Here is a 14,084-nt window from a genome sequence, read left to right on the forward strand (position 1 = left end):
GTCAAGGTCACTTTATATCAAAGAGAACTTAAAAGATCACCTTAAAAGTGTATCACACCTTTCCCATTTTTTATTAACACCTTATGAAACAGAAAGGGCCTAATGACACAATAAAAATCTTAAAACACAGAACAGTTTTATTTTTCTTGTGCAGCCCACAACTTGGTCTTCCTTGTTCTCTGTCAGGATCCTCCCTCCCTCCCTTCTTCCCTTTGTTTATTTCGGTCAGGAGTCAACTGCTCCCTATCTCCCCTGATCAATGTCTACAGACACAGACTGCCCACGTGTGTGCACAAGATCCTGACTTTATTATTTAGTAGTTTTGTCAGGAATGCATAGCAGGAGGATGACATGGTGCTCACCCTTCTCTCTCATGCATCCTGGGACAATATGATACTCAACATGGAAGGTTGACGAGCTATGAAGACTCACCATGATATTCTGGACTGAGACGACAGAACATGGATAAGCCATTTCAGACACGACTTTAATGATAACTGAGTCCACATCTTCAGGAAATTTGTATAGAAAATACTAAGAATAAAAAATAGAAAGGATTTTTTAAGAATGTTAAATGTTAAGAATGTTTACAGTCACAAACTCAAGCTATTTTCCCATGAAGATGGTGGTTTCCTCTAATATTAGGCTCAAAGTTTAGATGTAAATCTCAGTAAGCCTCCAGTAATTCAGTCAGCCATTCTTCTCTTGCATATCGAGCAAATGCTCTGTGCAGGGCTCAGACACTCGGAGTACAGCGGTGAACCAGACAAGGGAGCCACAACGTTGCCATGTCATTTTTTATGGTATTTCTTTCTCAACTAAACTTTGCTACACTTCACTCCACTTTTGACTTAAGATCCCAACTTAAGAAGATCCCAGAAACCCTTTGAATTAGAGATAGGTGAAATGTAACAGGAGGCAAGGTTTGCCTCTGTGTGGTCGTTTTGAAATATGAAGCTCCTCCTTGAAAAGCAGATAAGCCAGTTCTTCAAGAATCTTAACCACCTTCCCATGGGCAAGAATTAGCACTAGACCAACCTTCCCCTAGACTTTTTTTTTTTTTTGCCAAGGAATCTATTTCCTGGCTGGAATACAGTGAGATGACATTTAGATTTAAAGACCAAGCCCTACATCTAGCCTCCTGAAATATGTTCACTACTTTGGGCAGGCTGAGATATCTTTAAAAGTATTTCTCAAATATCATCAGAATAAGGAAACATTTATAACAGACAGAGGTCATACTATTTACCTACTAAGATTATTAACCCACTGGAAAAATTTATTAACGCTAAGTTTTAAACATGCTGCTAATAATGAAGAAAGAGGACAGAAATCCCAACAGTTATAAATATAGTAAATATAGTAAATATAGTAACTGGTTGAGAAGCCTGACTTGAAATACATGATTAAAATTTTGAGGAAACCAAACCAAACAAACCCCTATCCTACAACTTCAGTAAATCTGTCGCTTTGAAGGAGAGGCAAAACTTGTTAAAACTTCATTGTGCATTCCAACGTCCTCTTTACTAACCTTATTCTGAGACCAGAGCAATAAAAATAGAACTTTTCCAACAATCCAAAGCCTTCTGATGGGGAAAAAAAATCATCTTAGAGTGTCATTAATGCTACTTTTTTGGATGTCTGTTCATGCCTTGTAACAGATGGCAACACTTGCAAGAACCCATTTCATTTTTTGTGCTTTTATTTTGGAGCTTGATTCAAATACATGTAATACAGGGCTCTTCCAGAGGTGAATACTCTGAAATTCCCAAGAGGTGTTCTTGGTTCTTACTGGAACCATATTTTATAACTCAAAAGCATTATTATGATTACTATTAGCAGTAATGAACATTACATATATTCCTATCTATTCTAGGAGTTGGTTTTGTGTAAACTGTAGACATCCGCTGAAGCGTAATCTATATGACAGAGTATTACCAATCTTCTTTATCTCTAAATTACCATAAACCCCCAATAAATAACCCCCTTGCCTTGATAATCTACTTTTACCAGAAAGAAGCAAATGACGAGGATCCAAAGCAATGCCTGGAACTTAGGCTAAAAATCACCATCTTGCATCCTGATTATCCAGTTTATGCAACCTGCTTCTAGCTACAGGAATAGAGGCAGGCAGTGGTGATGCACGTTGTCTGACTATGTGCAACAGTTTGGGTGAACTTACAGGAACAGAAATTTTTTCCCACAGTTGAAGAGGATATAAACTATAGGCCGAAATGGGAACAGCTGCGAGTAAAGTAAGACCTTCATGGATGTCAAAGAAATTATTTTGTTTCATGAGTTTGTTCTAAGTATATTTTACTCTAGTTTAAGATTTATATACAAATTATTTGGGCTTTAGTGTTTAATATTTTTTTAAAGTAGAAAGAAGCTATAATTATAATCATCACTAATTTTCAGTCTACAAAATATATCACGACATTCAGTCTATCATGTTTATTACAGCTCTGGACAGGACTACTAGACTATTCTTTCTGTAGTTGGGGGTGCAAGTTTTCCCCTCCCTCTCTTTTTTTTTTTTTAATATTTATTTATTTAAATTTTGTTTTTTGGCTGCTTTGGGTCTTTATTGCTACGCACGGGCTTTCTCTGGTTGTGGTGAGCGGGGACTACTCTTCATTGTGGTGCATGGGCTTCTCATTGCTGTGATTTCTTTTGTTTCGGAATGGAGGCTCTAGGCCCGAGGGCTTCAGGAGGTGTGGCGCTCAGGCTTAGTTGCTCTGCAGCATGTGGAATCTTCCCAGACCAGGATGAAACCCGTGTCTCCTGCACTGGCAGGCGGATTCTTAACCACTGAGCCACCAGGGAAGTCCTTCCCCTCCCTTTCTATAACAGATATCTCCCATTGCACCTAGCAAATATTTCATGAATGAAGTGGTCAATACTCTGAGGGCAATGGATCCTGGGCCTGTAGTCCTCTTCTGTCACTGGGTGGCAGCATAAATGCACCGTGGAGGCTTTCGCTGATGGGACATTTAACTCTTAAAGGTGTGCAGGGGTCGGCTCTTGCAGGTTTGGGGAGCTGATTGTACACGTTGATTCCCAACTCCGTGTTCAATAACGTCACGCTGGCAGGTGTTAACACTGCAGAAATGGGCAAATGCTACAAGACAGGGCTTTCACTCTGAGAGCCAGTTGTTAAATCTTCATCAGCTCACAAGTGGCCGTAATAGATTTACAACAGTATACATATAATATGTCAATCCCAGTTTTAGTGCAGTATATCCAAGGCCGTTTTTGACCATAGCTGTATTACAGCCTACAGAAGACTTACAATAAATATCAGGACATTAAATAAATCTGTTATAAACTTGCTATTGCATAAACTTTACTCTTTCAGAAGCTATGAAAGGAAAAGGGAAGGTAGCTGGAAGTGTCACCAGAAAAGCAGCCTGAATCAATCAAAGTTTTCATCTGTTTATTCTGTTTATAATTACGGCCTAATGGAGAGCACAGCATAAATATCTAATCCTTCTAATAATTTTTATTCGCATTCCTATTCTTTCTTAATGACAGGAAAAACTACTTTTACCCCTAACACTGTATAAATTAAAATCTGTCTCATTTTTGTTGTATTTCCAGATCAACTGATGATTTTTGTATCTGTTTAGTGGTGGCTTTCCACTCTCTGTCTCCCCACCCGCATCCCAGTTATTAAGTCCGTGAGGACAGAAGTTGCCCCCCTCTCTTCCTCATCCTTATTTCCCTGGCACATAGCACAGTCTAACACTGTACTTGGTATACAGTAGGCCCACAAGTTGATGAATGAAGGTTGAGCCAAGGAACATCTGCAAACATGTGTCGTGCTTCCCATTTCACAGCAATTTAAGTGATAACATGAAAGGTGTGTCTACAATCCAAGTTATATGAACAACATTCCAAAAATACAAATATAGCTCAAGTCGTGAAGATCAAGGGCAACACCACATGCTAACGCTACCTGTTACCGTGGTTTCTTCTGGGAACATCAACAGGTAGAATCATGATAACCTTGAAATCCTTCACTTACCTGAGGTTGAGAGGGGCTGGCAGTGAAATGAAAGGCAACATTTGTCCTAAAAAATATAAGAGGGAGAGGGCAAAGTAGGAAAAGTGAGAGAAAAGCAGAAGTTAGCACGCAAAAATTATTTATTAACAAAAAATCTTACACCAGATGTAAGGAGTGCCCCACCATTTGAGAAAGGAGTTCTGGGCCCATAAAAGTGACACAGTACACTGCCTGGCAACTTGGTGGTTTTCACTCTCAAGAATGACCAAATTGGGGAACGGGTAAATTGTATGTCTTTATAAACCCATGAAGTCATACCTGTACAAGTAAGTACTTTGTTGACTTGTACAGACACATTTGTCTTTGGATTCTCTTAAGATTTTAAAAACAAGTACAGGGTTTAGCTATCCGAAGTGGGCTGAAAGAGAGAGGAAAAGTAGGTTTGAGGTTCTTTTCCATAATTCAGATAGCACTTCAAAATTTTGATGTACCCATGGCAAAAGATCACTTTTTAAAAAATGTGATGGATAGAAAATCACCATGGGAGTGGCTCTAGGGATAGAAGCATACTCTTCCTGCCTCCAAGCACCCGCAGTTGTCTACATATCCCTCCAAGATTGTGTCCTCTTTGGGTTAGGCGTTGTCTTCTAAGACCCTTCTTAAAATGCACATACCACAAAAGAATACAGTGAAGTTATTTCCTCTCAATTATTAATTTGCTGTGAATTACTTTATTAGATATTTTCATTCTTCTGTGAAAGACAGAAGTGATCCAGCTCTGAGGAAAGGAGAGTGTGAGGAGCACGTGGGAAGCATACACCTGTAGTGTAGAGTGCTACTGGAAGGAACATATGTGAACAGTTCAAGAGACTGGAAAACACGAAGACAAATTTGGTCTTCTCTGTAGTCATGTTTAGAAGTCATAAAATGTGAGCACTGTTTCTAAAGGTAATGGCAAACAATTTAGGCTGTCAGCAGACTAGGCTCAGAATTTAGCAGTGGATGCGATTTGCATATGTCCACTCAATAGAAGTCGTCATCAGAGTCAAGGATTGGTTCTGCTGAAGTATGGTTAATAACTCATGATCTTAAGTCACCTAAAGAAGCCAAAGGCAGTGTCCAATCCAGTTGTGTGTGTGCTCTGAGATTCCGCAGCCAGAGTCAGGACTCACGGTGCCCCGTGCGGCTCTCAGCAGTGTGGGGAGTGTCATCTGCTGTTACCAGGGCAACATGGGGCCCTCAGTTCTGTTCGTTGCCAGGTCAGGGGGATGAAGAGGACAGGGATTGTCTTGGCTAGCAACCGACAGTGTAAGATTTCCAGAAGCAAACAGTTTTCTTTGGCCAGAAATTTGTTTTTAAGTTCTCCCCTGTCATTTGAATTGCAGTTATAGCATTGAATGTGTGGACATCAATAGGAATTTTTCTGTTTTTTTTTTTTCTTGTTCTTTATGTTTGCTTTACTAGTACAACACATACTGACTTTGAAAACATATTATTTTCTTTTAGACTATCACATTTAAGTCCTCTCTCATGGAGTCAACAGTGTGTGCAAAATAAACATGGTTTCTGTTGCAGATGAAAGATTCTGCTTCCTTCCCATGGGCCTCAACGGAGATGGGGAAGGTTTATTTTGTCAGGGGTCATGAAGCAACAGAACAAAAGTGAGACACATGTACACCTTTAGTTTTAGAGAAGGAAGTATACAATTTTCGACTTACATGTTTGAAAAACTCAAACACAGGAAAGAAATGTTTATTCAATAAATAAGGAAACCCCCAAATTAACTTTGTTTTCTCATTTTGCCTAGTTTGAGGGAGAGTGAGAAAGAAAAGGAACAGAGGAGTCAAGAGAGATGGGTATGCAGGGAAGGGAGACAGGAGGAAAAGAGGGAGCGATGGGCCCATGGGGAAGGGAGAGAGAGAGGGGAGAAGTATACGCAGGAGAGTAATAAAGCAGAAGGAAAAGGAAGGGGGGTGGAAATGGTACAGATCAACTGATTTGCAAGGCAGAAATACAGACACAGATGTAGAGAACACACATATGGACACCAGCGGGGCAAAGCGGAGTGGGGGGGGGGGGGTTGGGGTGGGATGAATTGGGAGATTGTGATTGCCATATATACATTACTAATAAGGAAAAAAATATCAAATTGTATACTTTAAATATATGCAGTTTATTATATGTCAATTATATCTCAATAAAAGTTCTTTAAAAAAAAGCAAGGGGATGGGAAGAAAGGGTAAGTGGAAAGACGGGCAGAGACAACAGCTAAGTCGTTTTTGAGTACAGAGGTGAGGACAGAGAGGACCGTGAGATTCAGGGCATCGTATTCATCTTAGGACAGCAACCCCCTCACACAGAGCACGGTGGGCGTTCAAAACACTCGCCTTGTTTGTCTAAGGAGATTACGCTGGTTATTCACTTGGACTATGGACTTCAAAATGTCATTTCCTGTTATCCCCTTGCTGCCATCTGCCATGAACTGCCTTTGCTTACCCCAAACCTTCCCCCAGCCCTCCATCATCTGTAACCCTCCACCTCGTGCCTCTGGTCGAAGTGTAAACTCTCCATGCACGCGCTAAATCCTGTCTTCTCCTCCCTCCTCTGGGACTTTGTTTCTACAAAAATCCAACTCCCCTATAAATTTCATCAGCCTTTCTACTCCTTGATTGATAAATGTACTCTAGTCTCAACCATTTTCAAAATAAATGACAAACAAAAGCACCCCAACGAAATTACCCTCTTTCCCCTGAATGCCCCCCTTTTGGTGTCATTCTGTAACCTCCCGCTCCTTCACAGACCAGCCTCTTCAGGGAGTGCTCTGCTCCCATCCTGCATTCATTCTTTCCTCTCCCCACTGTTACTAAGATTCTTCCCCCTCCATCCCCCTGAGGTTATCCGTCGCCTCCTCGTGGCTAAATCCAGTGACTTAATCCTTAACTTTCTTTACCTGTCTGCGACAGTGGACACTGACAACCATTCCCTCTGTCTTACAACTCTTTCCTTCCATGGGCTCTGTGACCCCTGCTTTCCTGGGTTTTCTCCCACACATTTGACTATGCTGACTCAGCTTCTTCTGAGAGCTCCTATTTCTCAGGCCATCCCTTACATGAGAAGGGGACCCACAGTCCTGTTCCTGGTCTCCTTTTCCTCAGCCATAGACATCTTCATTCCTATGTGTATAATTCTATATGTTATCTTTGCCATAAAATCCATACATATAAACATTCATTGGCCACAAAAACCACAACCATGCCAGTAAATCACAAGTTTCCATGTCCAGCCCAGGGCTATCTCCTGAGCTCCAGTCACAGAAGAGTTTCTCTGCGGGGCTTCTGTATTTCACCATCCCTCGAACACTTCAAACTCCATATGATGAAAATGCAATGTACTACCCTTTCCCCGACCCTGCCCTGCCATGTCTGTCAGCAAGCTTCACCTGACTTCTGACGTCATTGTCAGAGTCGTCTTGGAGTCCCTTTTTATCAACTTCCGCAACTGACTGCTCACCAAGTCTTACTGAGTCTATTAGAGTAAATGTAACCTGGATGTACCTGCTCCCACCTGAAGCACTGTCTTTGCTCAATATGGCATCCAGTCAGAAAAACAAAATTGAAAAGCAACGTAAATCATTACTGTCAACTACCTCAAAATATCAAAGGGCGATTACATAGCATGAGACCTAGCAAAATGGTCTATAAGCCTCTTCACTCATTCATTTCCTCAAAAATCGACTATAATACTTCTCACAGCATAGTAGCGGTGCTATTGCACTAAAAACTCTCTCTCCAAACAAAGACTCAGGATCCCTCCTTAGAAGGCTAGGGGAGGGTTGAAGGCTGCAAGTACTCATGTAAGACTATATTTTTTATTTTGCGACATGTATTTTTTGAATTTGTGAATCATCCCCATGTGTATCACTTGACTCTTTTTCTCCCTTACAAATTTTTTGCTGCCATAATATGTTCAGGTTCTAATCATTTTTTATACTTCTCTATTCAAATAACTTTTCATTTGCCTATGTGCCTCTGCCCTCTTCTCTCCAGTTCATCTTCCACATGGCCATGAAAGTCATCTCCAACAATCAGATCTGTTCATGATATTCTGTTGCTTAAAATCCTTTAGTGGCTCCCACAACCTTAAAGGTAAAGTCTAAACTCCCTGGTTCAGCATAAAGATCTCAAAGATCAAGGATTGGGTACTGCCTGTTTCTCCCCTTATTTCCTGTAACTCCACCTCAGGCACCATGTGGACCAGCCTTCCTGAAGCTTCTACTCAGTGGGCTTTCTTTGGCTCAGCCCTGTCTCCTAAGCACCATGCTGGTATATGTTCAACACTGCCAGGCACCTGCATTTCAAGGTCAATGTGTCCTGAAGTGAACTTATCTCTTTCTTCCCTCCTTAGAATTCTCACTTTCTCTTATTGGCACCACCATCTGCAAGTTACATGGTCATCCTTGCCTCTCCCATTTCCCTTACCCTGAATAGCCAATCAAATTTTGTCGATTTCACCTCCAAATTCTTCATCTTCTTATTATTTATCTCGACCACGGCATCAGCCTTCTAATTTCTCTGCATCCAGTCTTGTCCTCTTTGAATCCTTTCTCCATACAACTATCACAATTTAGACAATTGTCTAAATTTATTCCCCCCCCTTTTTTTTAAACTATCTGTCATGCATATTCCTTTCTTAGGGATATCTTTTTTGTTTTTTGGTTTTTTTTTGACCGAGCCACATGGCTTGTGGGATCTCAGTTCCCTGACCAGGGATTAAACCTGGGCCCATGGCAGTGAAAGCACAGAGTCCTAACTATTGGAACACCAGGGAATTCCCTGTCTAAAATTTTAAACAGCCCTTCCAAGTTCCTCCCACCCCAGGATCAGCTGTCTGCCTGTTTCTGCAGCCTCTTACTCTTCCCTGTCTGCAACTCCACCCCCTGCAGCACTGAATGCCAGGGCCATGGGGTCTGGGGAAAGGAATGGGGGCAAAGCTGGTGTATGTGCATGCGTGGAGGCAGGTGGGGGAGAGTTAAGACAGCAAGGAGTGATGCTTTAGGGAGAATTTAATTTTTTTAAGTTGGATTTAAATAAATGCTTCATGTTGAGAGACATATTTAGGGCAACAAAAATTAGGAGGACAGTGTTAAACAGAAAGTAGAAATAGCATGTTATATGGGAACAGCTCAGAACTGCAAATCAGAAGTTGAATCTAGTTTTGATTTTGCCCTTTCCTAGCTGTGTGGGTTTGGACAGATCACTGAACCTCTCTGGGCATCACTCATCTGTAAAAATGAAATGAGTGGATTCAATTCCCAGAGGTCCTTCTGTTCTTAAAATTTATGACTGTAGAAAAAAGGAACCTCCTGTAGTCTGCCACTGAAAAACATACAACAGAAACTGTAGTGTTAGGAAACTTGAGTTAGCTCTTCAGTGTTTCTCTCAATACCTAGAGTTCAGATCTCCCCACAGTCCTCAGCTCTTGCCTCTTAGCATCATGCTCTGGACTTCCGGCTTTCCAGCCAGGCTGGTGTGGGGAAATCCGGAGCCAGCGAGGAGGAGACACAAATATCTCAGTTACCTTCTCTTCTCAGGCTTATCGTATTCTCATAAAGACCCTGGTAACTGTGTGCATTTTGAGATGCTCTGAACATCTGGTTGCTGAGGTCAAGTCACATTGTGAGAGATGGAAACAACAAACAAGGTGAGAGAATAGATTTGCAGTTTCACCACATGCATCATTCGTTAACACTCGCCCAGAGTTGTGACCTTATGACTTCCGTTTCACAGAATTCAGTTCTCCAAAGGCTCTAGTCAGCCTCACAGCCAGCCCTAGAATTCAAGTACACTGCTGCCAGGTGACAGCGACAAGTCGGACACACAGACAAATTAGTAAACGCAGGGCTTCTCCACAACTCACAATGCACTCTGTTTGGGTAATGTGCTGCCAACTCCTTCAAAGTATCAGCACGGATTCCCATATTGTTTAATATCACAAATAAATTTAATTATTAAAACAAATATAAGCATTGCATTTACCACATTTAGAAATTGCTTAAAGGTAGTCGTTCTCAACTCTGGGTGCACGTTAGAATCATTTGGAACCTTAAATATATATATACCATAATGCTCAAACCTCCCTCCTAGAGACTCCGACATAACTGATCTTTTTCTGCCTTTTGGTGGTGGTCGGCGGGGCGGGGGGAGGAGGGGTTCTTGCTCTTGAAATGATCACATCACTGTTTTCTACACCAAAAGTAATGGAAGGACTTGGAAAAAAAATGCTGTGACGACTTCACCATCCTTCTGACCATTCATTAATCCATCTGTTCATCTGTATCTATGGGTAAACACTGTCAAGGGGTGTAGAAAAGACCAAGATAAATATTTGATTTGTATCGGCAACTCCACTGGCTACAGACTTCAGAAGAAACTGCCTTAGAAAATTTAAGGAGAGTTTGATAATAAAGCAGAACATTCTGATCAGAAAAATTAGCTGCAATAAAATAGCATATAGACATTCTAAAATATTCTTATTTTTTTAAGTTAATCTTTTTATAGAAGTGTAACAACCATACAGATAACAAGCCATAAGTATATATCTGAATGAACTCTCACTAAGTAACTAAGCCATGTACTCCTTTCCTCCCCAACGGTACCACTGTCCTAACTTCTAACATTACAGAATAGTTTCACCTGCTTTTACACTTTATATAAATGGAATCAAGCAGGATGTATTAATTTTGTCTGGCTTCTTTTGCTCAGTATGTTGTTTGTGAGATTTGTCCATGTTGTTTGGTGCAGCAATAGTTTGTTTTTATTGTTGTGTGGTATTCCTTGAATGAATAGCACGATTATATATCTACGTGTTGGGTATATAACTAGGAGTGGAACTGCACTGTGAGTCCTATCAAAGAATAGCAATTTGGTAGGTGCGGTGGGATGTCATTATGGTTTCTTTTTTTTTTTTTTTTTTTTTTTTGGCGCACAGGCTTAGTTGCTCCGTGGCATGTGGGATCTTCCTGGAGCAGGGATGGAACCCGTGTCCTCTGCATTGGCAGGCGGATTCTTAACCACTGCGCCACCTAGGCAGCCCCTCATTATGGTTTTAATTTGCATTTCTGATAGTTAATGAGGTTATGTTTTTGGACCACTTGCATAGTTTCTTTGGGGAAGTGTCTAAGTCTCTTGCCTATTTTTTTTTCCCAATGGGCTTGACTGTCTTTTTTAGTTTTTAGAAAACAAGTATAAAAATAATACTAGTCATTTCAAATAGTTGACCTGTAGTTTGGTCAGTTTTGTCCATTGTCAATTTATTCTCTATTTCATTGGTTTTTTTGCTCTTATTTTAGTACTTCCTTCCACTTTCTTTGAATTTTATTTTCAGTTCTTTTTCTAACTTCTTGAAATGGGTACTAAACACACTGATTTTCAGCCATTCTTCTTTTCTGACATATACATTTGCAGCTATACACTTTCCTATAAGCAGTGCTTTAGTTGCATCCCTGAATTTTGGGTACATATATTTTCATGATCATTTGTTCAAAATGCTTTCTAATTTTCGCTGTGGTTTCTTTGACTCATACATTATTTAGAAGTAGACTACTTAATTTCCAAACATTTGGGGATTTTCTAGATATTCTTTTGTAGTTGATTTCTGTCTCAATTCCATCTACAGGATTTCAGTCCTTTGAAATTTATCAAGATATGTGTTAGAGCTTGGCAAGTTTGATAAATGTTGCACGTCCACTTAAAAAGCTTAGGCATTCTATCATTTTGAGATGCAGTTTTCAAAATACATTAATTAGCTCAAATTTTTTAATCATGTTGGCCTGCTCTCTTATATTATGTGTTGGCAAACTTTTTCTAAGAGGGCCAGATAGTAAACATTTTAGGCTCGCAGGCCATAATTTCTCCATCCCAACTACTCAACTACGCCATTGTAGCATGAAAGCAGCCAGAGACAATATGTAAATGAATGGGTAGGGCTATGTTCCAATAAAACTTTATTTACAAAAACCATTGGCCAGTCTGTGGGCCATGGTTTGCCAATATCTGTTCTAATTACTGCATATTGCTATCCTTTACTTTTTGAAAATTCACTTTATGCCATTTTGCTACCTTAGTACTTGTTTTCGCTAACTGAAAGAAATCCAAAGATTTTTGCTTTTATGAAAAAAGATGAAAAGCAAAAACAGTGTTCAGTGTTTGTTTTACATTGCGCACCCTGTGTGGTGAGAGTGGCAACGCCAAGCTCCTTCCCTGGGACTACACTCAGCATCTTAGCAACAAGCCACCATAGCTGTGAATTGTGTCTGGGAGCATCTGTGCTTTATCTCAATTTATTTTGTGCATCCATTAGCAAAATGTGGCCTCAGGTAATTGCTTCTTTGCTGAATGTCATTTGGCTTCTAAAATGTTTCACAGGAACACTCTACTTTTACATAGTGGGGGAACCCGGTACATATATTTTAAAATTGTGGTTTGTTATTCTGTTAGCTATAGAGAAGGCGTCCACAAAGACTGTGAATGTGTCCAGTTCTTATTTCCATTCTGCAATTTTTGCTTTGTATATTTTGCAGTGATGCTACTAGGTACATACAAATTTAGAATTTAAATTTGTCTTCCTGGTAAATAATTATTTTCAAAATACGAAATGTCTCTCTATATCTAATAATGCTTCTTGCGTTAAGGAATATCTTGTATAATATGATATACTACATCAACTTTCTTTTGTTTAGTATCAGTATGGTATTTCTTTTACTATCCTTCCATTTACATTTATACTTTTTCTTTTTAAGACTGTACTCTTGTAAGCAGTGTATATTGGCTTGGCCAAAAAGTTAGTTCGGTTTTAAATAAAAATAAAACACATTATTCATTTCCACCAAAAATTTTATTGAACACTGTATTCATCAAGCGAACAAAGTTTTTGGCCAGCCCAATATTTAGTTTTCTTTTTTTCTAAATCCCACTTGACATTCTTAGACTTGGCATATTTGAGTCTATTTGTATTATATGTTGGTTATTTTCATTAGGTACGTATAAACACTGATTCCCCTTCTGAAATTCTTCCATCTCTGTCCCAAAGTTTTAGTGAGAGGTCAAGTCACAGAATTGTTTTCTCAAGTATAGTTTCTGTTCCTGAGATCTGCTCATTTTTGTCTCAGAAAACCTATTTATTCTACTGAAGTGGAGTCTGAAGCTGGCGCCCACCTGGATGCCAGCCCCCACCTGAAGCAGTGCTGAGACTCACAGGCTCCAAGATTCTTGCCCAGAAGAAGCCAGAGCCACGGAAGGGTGGGTGATACTGGAGACAGCAGCCAAAAGCTTGCCAGTGTTTTCTTATTGATCTGCAGGAGTTCTTTATACATTCTGCATTTGAGCCCTTTGTTAGTTACGTGTGTTGGAAACATATTCTCTAGTCTATGGCTTTTTTTTTCTGTTGTTCTCTTAATGATACCTTTTGATGAGTACAAATTAAAATTTTAATGTGACCAATTTAATGATATATTTTTTTAAATTTTATTTAAAACACTGAGAAGGGAGGAAATGGTTTGAACCCTTGAGAAGCTTTGAGCTTAGAGTAGGATAGGGCAGGAAACTCCCTGAAGTTTCTGGCCTTATTAAGGAATAACCTTAGGTTTTCGGTTTACATTTTCATACAGATATATGCAATATTTTATGTGACTAACCTCTGGGAGAGAATAGATCCCTTAGAAACAATGCCTCCACTGAATTTATTTTACTCCATGTCTAATATAAACAATTTGAGATGCTGCATCCAACTGATTTGATTTCAAAGGATGGTAGAGCAAGGAGAAGGAGGAAATAGTCATAAGTTTTTGCACAAAGGACAAAGCCACATAACATATTATTTTCAACCTGTATACATTCCTAACCAGAAGGAGAAAACTGGAATAAGAAAAATAACTTCAGATCTTCCTTAAAACAAAACCAAAACTTCCTTTGGGAGAGTGGCACTGGCGAGTAACACAGAAGTACCCACCACTAGTGCTTGGATGTCACTCTTGCTTGGATGACAGACAGGAGGGGGCCCTCACAGACCCCTGGGAACAGAT

General features: G+C 39.9%; 1 protein-coding gene across 1 annotated transcript in view; it reads right to left on the reverse strand.

Moving 5' to 3' along the window:
• SIDT1 (SID1 transmembrane family member 1) overlaps positions 1 to 14,084 on the reverse strand; it is a 93,632-nt gene that overhangs the window by 48,318 nt on the left and 31,230 nt on the right. Inside the window, exons 4-5 of the mRNA XM_057696472.1 lie at positions 4,028 to 4,073; positions 433 to 534 (exon numbers count right to left, since the gene is read on the reverse strand). Of these exons, the coding sequence (XP_057552455.1) occupies positions 433 to 534; positions 4,028 to 4,073 (148 nt within the window). The remainder of the gene's footprint in view (positions 1 to 432; positions 535 to 4,027; positions 4,074 to 14,084) is intronic.

The sequence above is a fragment of the Hippopotamus amphibius genome, chromosome 10 (genome assembly GCF_030028045.1).
Source record: "Hippopotamus amphibius kiboko isolate mHipAmp2 chromosome 10, mHipAmp2.hap2, whole genome shotgun sequence".
In the NCBI taxonomy this organism is placed as follows: domain Eukaryota; kingdom Metazoa; phylum Chordata; class Mammalia; order Artiodactyla; family Hippopotamidae; genus Hippopotamus; species Hippopotamus amphibius.